At 37.6% G+C, this 10539-nt stretch overlaps 1 protein-coding gene across 1 annotated transcript in view; it reads right to left on the reverse strand.

The window, feature by feature from the left end:
- Window positions 1–2120: 2120 nt before the first annotated feature.
- The window catches only part of pepd (peptidase D), a 70885-nt gene continuing 62466 nt past the window's right edge, over window positions 2121–10539 (reverse strand). Inside the window, exons 10-15 of the mRNA XM_016447699.1 lie at window positions 8240–8308; window positions 7377–7454; window positions 6359–6507; window positions 5427–5611; window positions 3514–3705; window positions 2121–2634 (exon numbers count right to left, since the gene is read on the reverse strand). Of these exons, the coding sequence (XP_016303185.1) occupies window positions 2491–2634; window positions 3514–3705; window positions 5427–5611; window positions 6359–6507; window positions 7377–7454; window positions 8240–8308 (817 nt within the window). The 3' untranslated portion in view covers window positions 2121–2490. The remainder of the gene's footprint in view (window positions 2635–3513; window positions 3706–5426; window positions 5612–6358; window positions 6508–7376; window positions 7455–8239; window positions 8309–10539) is intronic.

The raw sequence follows: 10539 nt of genomic DNA on the forward strand, positions 1-10539 counted from the left end.
CACAAATATCCTTTATGTATTTAATCCCATTCTATTAACCAATGTCTTTGCTTCTGACCTTCGATGATCCAGTTCAACCGTACTAATAAGCACAAATGACTCTATGAATGAATGAATGAATTGTTGAAATGTCTTCTTCTGCATTCTACTGTACGGACGTAAATTTACTTTCCCTTCAGCCTGAGGCTTATTCATTTCACTTTTGGTGTGAAAAGGCTTTTATATTTGCCAAAAATATAACTTTTTTATTTTAAAAACAAACAAGCAAGCCCTGTCCAGATTTAAAAAGTAACGCAAAAGTAACGTAACGCATTACGTTCCATAAAAAGTAACTAAGTACCATAATTTGTTACTTTTTATGGAGTAACGCAACATTGTAACGCATTACTTTTAAAAGTAACTTTCCCCAACACTGATGATGAATGCAGTTCAGTTGTTACAAAGGGAAAAGTGAAATCAATTCCCGGACGCAAAGTATCAGCTCAGCTCTCTCACTTTCACTGTCTCCATAAGTCTTTGTTTTTGAAGGGAAAACACTGTGCATTTCATAGTGTGTTCAGCTGCACAGAGCCAAATACAACATTAAAAACGACAATCCAGACAAACAACGACTGGATCCTGTTTGGCGAGGCTCAGAAACATGGAAGCTCATTTCAGATGACACATGTCCTCCCTTGGATGTGTGTAAAAGCTGTTATTTGTTTTTTAAGCAAATTAAATCTGTGAACTTACCAGCTGAACAGAGAGCGGTGAGCTCGTGAGACCCGCCTCTCTGTTTGGGTGGAAGGAGGCAGAGCTCATGAATATTAATTAGGTAATGTCCGTGGTGATTGGATACTGTCTTGGAGCGTCAGTACAAGCGTCATTACTATTCATAAGCAATAAATCAATTTTAGTCAGCGCACAATAACATCATACAATACGGTAGTTAGACAGATCAAACAAACAAACAAACAAACAATGGCTACCTAAAGATGAAGAAAAAACCCTAATAGTATTTTGAAGGAATACCTATGAATGAATATTAAGTTCAAGTTAGCTATCAGCAGCTTTAGGTAACACTTTATTTTAAAGTGTCCTTGTTACACATATTACTTGCTATTAGTAATAACAATAAATTATGCATAATTACATGCAAGTAACCTTAAGCCAAACACTAATCCTAACCCTAAACATATAGTAAGTAGGCCTACATGTAGTTAATTAATATTACTCAGTACTTTTTTGGTGAACTCTCTTCTCCAAATACAGTATCTAATCTACAATCTAATATGATATTTTTGTAATATCTGTTGGGTGTGAAGTGAACACAATAAAACCACGCTGACATTAAGATTCAGGTAGATTTGAACTGGAAGCTTGAACTGTATTTGAATGTCTCAAATAATCGTTCTACTTTTTAATTAAAAGTTCTGTTAGCCAGTTAGTCACAAAAGGTCATGTGTGTTAAATGAGCTGTATCTTTTTTTCAGGCTAATAATGGTGAAAATGTTGGTAACACTTTCGACTATGCCTCAATAAACTCCTAATTTGCTGCTTATTAATAGTTAGTTCGGTAGTGGTTAAGTTTAGGTATGGGGTTTAATGATTAAGGGATTTAAAATATGGTCATGCAGAATTAGGCATTAATATGTGCTATATATAAATACTAATAAACAGTCAAGACAAGCTAGTGATATGCATGTCAGTAAGCAACTAGTTAATAGTGAGAATTGGTTCTTCAAATAAAGTGTTAGAGGTGTATAAAGTACCTGAAAGCTATACTCAAGTAAAAGTACAGATATCTTACCAGAAATTTTAATAGACTAATAAATCACGTACGCGCACTCTCTGTGATATACTTAATAATGTCAGATCGCACATCATTACAACACTTGCCATATTATCGCAGACGATGCTGTATCGCACAGCACACCCTAGATCCGACTTGAGTGGAAAATGAATAATCGGCGGTTTAAAAAAAATCATTCCTACAGTCACATTGAGTGTCCGGATTTTTCTCCTCGTCTTTGCTTTCTGCTATTCCATCAATTTTAGTTTGACAAACACATCATATGGGATTTAAATGACAGAATTATCAGAAATAGTAAATTATCAATTTGCACACGATTCTAAATGATGCTAGAAAAATCAGACCTTTATTAAAAATAAGCATTGCATTGTCTTACAAACTTGCAAAAAGCATGCAGAATATAATGCTAATGAATTGAGTAAAGTTCAGAGCTGCTTTTATGAAGAATATCAAACTCTGAAAATTAAAACACAAACTGTTACATGGCTGCTACATGAAAGCATAAATGATCCTGTAATTTAATTTGCGGACTTATATCAGAGAAGTCAAACAACAGCTGTCATGTGATTGATTTCCCTTGAAATATCAAAGATATTCCTTTACTTAGATACAGGTTTAAGTCTGATATGTTGAAGAAAAGGAGTGTCGTCGTCGTCGTCGTCGTCGTCGTCATCATCATCATCATCATCATCTCCTCTTCAGAGTTTCTGGCTGCTGATGGGACTGAAGGGTTTGGACGTTTCATCCGCCATGAAGGCCTCGATTTCCTCCACGGTTCGAGGAACGCAGGTCAGCAGCTCCACGCCGTCAGCCGTCACTGCGATATCATCCTCAATACGCACCTGAGAGAAAGAAACACACACGCACGTACGAACATCAATACTCATAAAAATAAAGTCTGACCTTTCAGAAATGTATATTTATAATATTTGAAACAACAGAACTTTAGTGCTTTTGGTTAAAAAGTTATATGAAGATAAAACATATATAAACACACACACACACACACACACACACACACACACATCTGGTCAGCTATCCTTGTGGGGACTCTCCATAGGCGTAACGGTTTTTCTACTGTACAGACCGTATATTCTATAGCCCTACACCAACCCCACACCTAAACCTACCCCTTACAAGAAACTTTCTGCATTTTTAGATTTTCAAAAAACTTCATTCTGTGTGATTTATTAGCTTGTTTACCCATGGGAACCTCATTTTAGGTCCCCAACGTGACATGAGTCCCCATGAGTCTGTGTGTATATTCAGGTTTAAGTCCCCACCAGAATAGAAAAACAGGTACACACACACACACACACACACACACACACACACACATAATTTTATGTGCATTATATATTTATATAATTAATGATATGTTTAATTGTAAATAAATTACAGCATTTAATGTTATATACTGAAACATTTACAACATCTGAAACAATGGAGCTTTAGTGCTTTTGATAAAGTAATAATACAAATATATAGTGTATTTTATATGTATATAATTTATATGTAATTATGCATAAATTATAGCATATTATATATTGACAAACCATCAACAAAATTACCAGTAAAGATTACGTGGTGTTTTAGAAAATAAGGCCCAGTTATGGATTGATCAAGAAATATGTAATTAGTTTCTTTGTAATAATACTGATAATTTCCATCTGCTGGAACATATAACTGGTTTGTTTGTAGTAAGTCTGTTGTGATCTGACCCCGCCGAAGCCGCGGAAGCGCGTCAGGACGTCGTTATTGATGAAGCCGCACTGCGCCGGTGAGCTGAGTGCTTTATCCAGCAGGTGGTTGATGAAATAGATTCCCGGCTCCACCGTGAGGACCATGCGCTCCTGCACCACACGGCCCATCCGCAGACTCTTCAGCCCCGGCTCGTCAATGCGCTCGATGCCCTGAAACACACCACACACTTCAACCGCTGCTGGTTTAATCAGACAGACGCAGACGTTCCTTCCTTTACAACAGAGACGCTCAAACCACAGCGGGCCAAACATATTTTGTTTATTTTTTTTGCATTGAAATGTAGTTCATTTATTTAAAAAAATCATTGTAACAGTTAAAAAAAATTGTTTAATTATTTTAAAATGTTCAAAATATAATACATTTTACTATAATGTAGTTGGATGTTGGATATAATCTTAAAGGGGTCCTATTATGCTCTTTTACAAAGTCTTGATTTTGTTTTGGGGGTGTACTAGAACAGGATCTCATACTAGGATGTTCGAAAAACACATGAACGGCTTGAATAGTTCCTGAATCAAATGAAGGCCCACCTTCTGAAATACGAAATATGCTGTGATTGGTTAGCTGGGCCAGCGTGTGTTGTGATTGGTTAGCTGGGCCGGCGTGTGTTGTGATTGGATAGCTGGGCCGGTGTGTGTTGTGATTGGTTAGCTGGGCCGGCGTGTGTTGTGATTGGATAGCTGGGCCGGTGTGTGTTGTGATTGGCAGCACTCGGGCAATGTCACGCCCCTTACCATAGCCGCCTGCGAGCTTCAGTGTAAATATTGCATCAATATCAAATCAATTTGAGCGCGATTTAAACCCGGATGATTGTAACCACTCTAAGTTTGTCTGCCTTGGAGAAACTAGCGTGTCTCCGACATAGTGATAGCACTCGTTGCCTTCTCTAGTGCAGCTCAACCAGGTCTCGTCCCATTTGTCGATCTTTGTGATATCACAAATCCCGGAAAATATGCATTGTAGTCCAAACGAGTCGTTCGTTGTAGATTTTGAAAAGTGATTTCTGTTAAATAAAATATCTCCTTTTGAAGTGACCTTTGAGCTTTGTAACTTTGCAGATCTTTTTTATGCTCAAACTAAAGTTGAAAAAGTGAAAAAGCATAATAGGACCCCTTTAATTAGCTTGATTTTGGCCCTTAAACATTTGCTTTACAAAGTCAAGAAAAAATGTTCCCTTGATCTTTTGAGATAAACAATTTTGATGACTATGAAAACATAATTTATAGTTTGATATAATATGAAAACAAATGATTGTTTTCTACAATATTAGCACACAAACATTCAATTTGTATAGCGCTTTTCAAAATAAACATGGCTTCAGAATTTTTTTCAGAAATGTATAATGTTAATTTTTATTATAATATCTTCATGTCTTATAGTGGCAATTAGCAGTTTAGAACTGGACAATAATATAGTTTCCATGTGAAGACGATATAAACAATCAAGCAACTGAGATTTTCTATCCAGTACAGTATATGGCTTTATGTGACCCACTTTCATGCATGTGGTAAAATCAAATACAGTATGTGCAATACCTGTTATTGAAACGGGTAGAAGTGGTTTCAATTTATAACATTTCGGTGCTTATTTGTTAAATATATAAAGAGAGGAAATAAAAATAAAAAGTCAGCTTTATTGGATACATTTTAAGATTTATCTTTGATAAAAATTTAAAATCAACCAGGCCTCTAAGATTGTGATGTAGTGACACACAATTCTTTTTAGCTGATGTGTCTTAACTTCCAATATTAAAATGATGCATATCGCTTCAGATTTTGTTTCCAGCGCTAAGCACCTCTAACATTACACAAGGACTTCAGGGAAAAGAAACGGAGTTTGCTGTTTGAGTTTTGTTGTGATCAGAACTGACCTCTGCATATCCTCCCACGTCGTGGACGTCGATGCCCAGCAGGTGACCCAGACCGTGTGGCATGAACACAGCACCCAGGTGAACCTTCAGCATCTCCTCCACACTCCCACGCAGGATCCCCATCTTCAGCAGCTCCTCCAGGTGAACCCGGTCAGCCAGACGATGCATGTCTGTCCACTTCACACCTGAGCATCAGGGAAGAGTCAGAGACCTTTCTGAGCCGAGACCATCATCAGATTGAGGTCAGAGGTCATTTCACAGCTGAGGATTCAGCGCTCAATCAAAGACGGGGTCTGTTTGTTCTTTCAGGAAGAGCATTCTTAAATAATAAATCTCAAATCTCAACATACACTACTGTTCAAAGTTTGGAAATCAAGAAATGTATAATTTATTCAGCTGGGATGAATTATATTGATCAAAAGTGACAGTAAAGACATTCATAATATTTCAAACAAATGCTGTTCTTTTGAACTTTCCACTAATAAAGGAATCCTGAAAAATAAAATGTATCAATTTCCACAAATATATGAAGCAGCACAGCTGTTTTTAACATTGATAATAATCAGAAATGTTTCTTGAGCAGCAAATCAGCATATTAGAATGACTTCTGAGGGATCATGTGACACTGAAGACTGGAGTAATGATGCTGAAAATTCAGCTTTGATCACAGCAATAAATTACATCTTACTATAAATTTCACATAGAAAACAGTTATTTGAAATTGCAATAACATTTCACATTTTTACTGCATTTTTGATCAAATAAATGCAGCCTTGGTGAGCAGAAAGGACTTCTTTCAAAATGTTAGCTAGGTGTCAAAACAGAATCAGACCAGTTCCTTCATACTGCGAACATGTCATTTTTTGTCTCTGTAGTCTGAAAGCAGTTTTGGTTGTAGATTTTGACCGGCTATGATTACTCTGTGTTTGTACCTGGTTTAATGGCGGCCATCACGGCTCTGGAGGACTTCAGCACGGCTTCATAAATGGCTCTCTGGTCTGCGGTGAACTTGCCGTTGACTGGGAAAGAGCAGGTGATGTCGGAGGAGTAGCAGTAATACTCACCGCCCATATCAAACAGACTGCCAGGAAAACAATCAGACAGAAAAAGAAGAGTTTTTACAGGAAACGTTCCCTCCACACCAGCCTGAGTTCAGATCTAAAGCCACTTCTATGGTTTGGATTTAGTTTTATGATTTGGTGACAACATCAAATACCGAGTATTCCTGCTCTATTCTATTCGTGTTATATTAACAATTAAATGTCTTATTTATTTACTTATATAAAATTTTTTACATTGTATTAATTTTTTTTATTACAGATTTCAACAAACAATTTAACAGAACTGAACGTACAGGATATTACAAAAAAAAGTTTCATAGAATACAAAGAGGGGAAAAAATAAAAATACATAGAACGCATACTTTAAAATATAGTTATAACACAGGAAAAAAATAATTATAATATTTGAAAAAAATCATTTCGTATTAATAACTCTTTTAAGTGTAATACTCAAATTTGGGTAGAAATTCTGCACATCTAGGTATTGCTTTAATTATTCTTTGTATGGATATATAATTTTAAATTACGAAAAAATTTAAAACATCCAGAGACCTGTTTTGGTTTTTAAAATTATGTTTAAATGATTATTATTATTTTAAACTGTAATATAAAATAGATGACCCTGGATAGATGCTCTGATTATAGTAAATTAGCTGCTACTGTAAATAATTCATGATTTTCTCATCATATCTCAAACGTGCTTGCAAAAATGAAAAATGTCTTTCTAGTTCCTGTCCAGCAGGGGTCAGTGTGCGACTGCTCATAAAGAGATGATGCAGCCTGAACTACTGAAGAGAGAAATATACAACACTACACTGACTGAAAAACCAGCAACAATCAACAACTGATACAGAACTAATCGGACTCAAGTAATCAAGAAACAACTCACCACATGTCTCCATCCTGGATGGTTTTGTCATTGGCAGCCCCGGCGTGTCCGTAATGCAGGATGGAGGAGTTATTCCCACTGACCGAAATTTATGTTAACATACAACCCAAAAAACTCAGTCACAGTGACAAATGCACTAGTGGTACAGTGAAGTTTTGCAATGCTTCTATGTTCAATAGTGGTCACATTAATACTGAACCTCCCATTGGCTTTGTATTTTCAGATATGAAATTACACTCGACTCCCACAAAAAACCAATTTTGTGACAAAACCTGAAAGTTAGGTTACTATTATAACTGATCGTGATGTGCCAGGTTTGTATATGCATGAAAAAGATTTAAGATCTGCAGTGAAAAAAAAGAGGATTTAAATTGGAGTCTGTTCATCACACCCAATCATACGACTGCAAAACACTTGGAAAATAATGCACGTCACATGCACTACATTGTTATAGTGTGTTTTACACTTTTGCAGGTTAACAAAACATTTTTAAGTGAACTATGCATTTAAGATTGAATCCAAAACACGTCTGAAATGTATTTATTCATCCAGATGTTTGCTGTGATTTAACTTTGTAATCCAAGACGTTTTTGCTCTGGAGACAGAATGATATCTGACACTAAGAGCCTCTCAGAGAACACACACACACACACACACACACACACACACACACACACACAGTAGTAATGATTTCTTCTGGTCTGTTATTGCACTGTAAGGTCTTGTGCTGTTTGTGTAACACTCAGTAAGAACATCAGTAATTACAGCAAGAGTCTCTGTGCTGCTGACCGGAACGTTTCTTTTCTGCACTTGGCTGATTTGTAAGTTTTCAAATGGTTTGTGTTTGCTGGTGGTGAGTTTACCTTCCACAGATGCAGGTGTATGAGGTGTGTCGCATCCCTCCACGAGCATAACAGTAATGCTGGAACAGACTGAAACACACAAGTATCAGTCAATCTCAGTCAGACTTTACTCAAAATCAAAACAAATCATAAGAAATTGAATTTTGCATGAAAGAAAATGATGCAACTATTAAAATTGTTTGCATTGCAAGACCAATTTTCATTTTCAATGAGCAAATTTCAAAGAAACGTACAAAAACTGACATCCAGATATCATCCCAGAGCAGCAGGGCTTTCATTTTTCCACACTGACCTGCACTACAATTACAAAATGCAACATGAAAAGCCTGAAAGAGCCTGTCAGTCGATATAGATTGAAAAAAGTGGCAGCCTCAGAAAACCTTGAGTGATAACTTCATAACTCCAGATAAACAAAACACAGATAGACACTGATGTCAAGCAAAGAGACGAGAGATTTTCATCTGCTGTGCGATAAAACCCACAGACACACAGTGAAGGAGAGACCCAAAACATACAGATACCGGGAGATCACAGAAACATGATCAGCAAACAACACAGCAGCAACACACTAACAACCAGTCAAATGCCCTAACAACACGCTAACCACCACTCAGACGCCCTAACAACACGCTAACAACCACTCAGACGCCCTAACAACACGCTAACAACCACTCAGACACCCTAGCAACACACTAACAACTAGTCAAGCACCCAAGTAACACACTAACAACCACTCAAGACACCCTAGTAACACACTAACAACCAGTCAAATGCCCTAACAACACACTAACAACCACTCAAAACCCTAGCAACACACTAACAACCACTCAAACGCCCTAGTAACACACTAACAACCAGTCAAGCACCCTAGCAACACACTAACAACCACTCAGACACCCTAGCAACACACTAACAACCAGACAAGCACCCAAGTAACACACTAACAACCACTCAGACACCCTAGTAACACACTAACAACCAGTCAAACACCCTAACAACACGCTAACCACTACTCAAACACCATGAAAACCATTCAAACAACCTAGCAACATACTAATAACCAGTCAAACACCCTAAAAACACACTAACCACCACTCAAACACCATGAAAACCACTCAAACAACCTAGCAACACACTAATAACCAGTCAAACACCCTAACAACACACTAACAACCACTCAGATGCCCTAACAACACTCTAACAACCACGACACCCTAGTAACACACTAACAAAATGCAAACACCCTAGCAACACACCAACAGTCACTCGAACACCCTAAAACACTAACAACCACTCAAACACCCTAGTAACATGCTAACAACCACTCAAACGCCGTAACAACACACTAACAACCACTCAAATGCCCTAGCAACACACTAACAGCCACTCAAAAACCCTAGCAACACACTAACAACAACTCAAACGCCCTAGTAACACACTAACAACCAGTCAAACACCCTAAAACACACTAAAAACCAGTCAAGCACCCTAGCAACACACTAACCACTCAGACACCCTAGCAACATACTAACAACCACTCAGACACCCTAACAACATTCTAACAACCACGACACCCTAGTAACACACTAACAAAATGCAAACACCCTAGCAACACACTAACAGCCACTCGAACACCCTAAAACACTAACAACCACTCAAACACCCTAGTAACATGCTAACAACCACTCAAACGCCGTAACAACACACTAACAACCCCTCAAATGCCCTAGCAACACACTAACAGCCACTCAAAAACCCTAGCAACACACTAACAACCACTCAAACGCCCTAGTAACACACTAACAACCAGTCAAACACCCTAAAACACACTAAAAACCAGTCAAGCACCCTAGCAACACACTAACAACCACTCAGACACCCTAGCAACACACTAACAAACACTAACAATAGGGCTGCACGATTAATTGCATGCGATATTTAACGTGAATCTTGTCAGAAAGCCGGTTCTGTAATCAGCGGGAACTAACAACCGGCAAACACCCTAGTAACACATTAACAACCACTCAGACACCCCAGCAACACAGTAACAGCCACTCAAACACCCTAACAACACAGTAACAACCACTCAAACACCCTAACAACACAGTAACAACCACTCAAATACCATAGCAACACACTAATAACCACTCAAACACCCTAGCAACACACTAACAACCACTCAGAAACACTAACAATCACAAATAACTACAAACAACACCTCAGCATCATGGCAGCAAGTTCCCTTCATAAAATGCTAAATCTACTCAAAATAAGTTAAAATAAAAGAAAGAAATATATAT

Source organism: Sinocyclocheilus anshuiensis, unplaced genomic scaffold (assembly GCF_001515605.1).
Source record: "Sinocyclocheilus anshuiensis isolate Anshui unplaced genomic scaffold, SAMN03320099.WGS_v1.1 scaffold1010, whole genome shotgun sequence".
Classification (NCBI taxonomy): Eukaryota; Metazoa; Chordata; class Actinopteri; order Cypriniformes; family Cyprinidae; genus Sinocyclocheilus; species Sinocyclocheilus anshuiensis.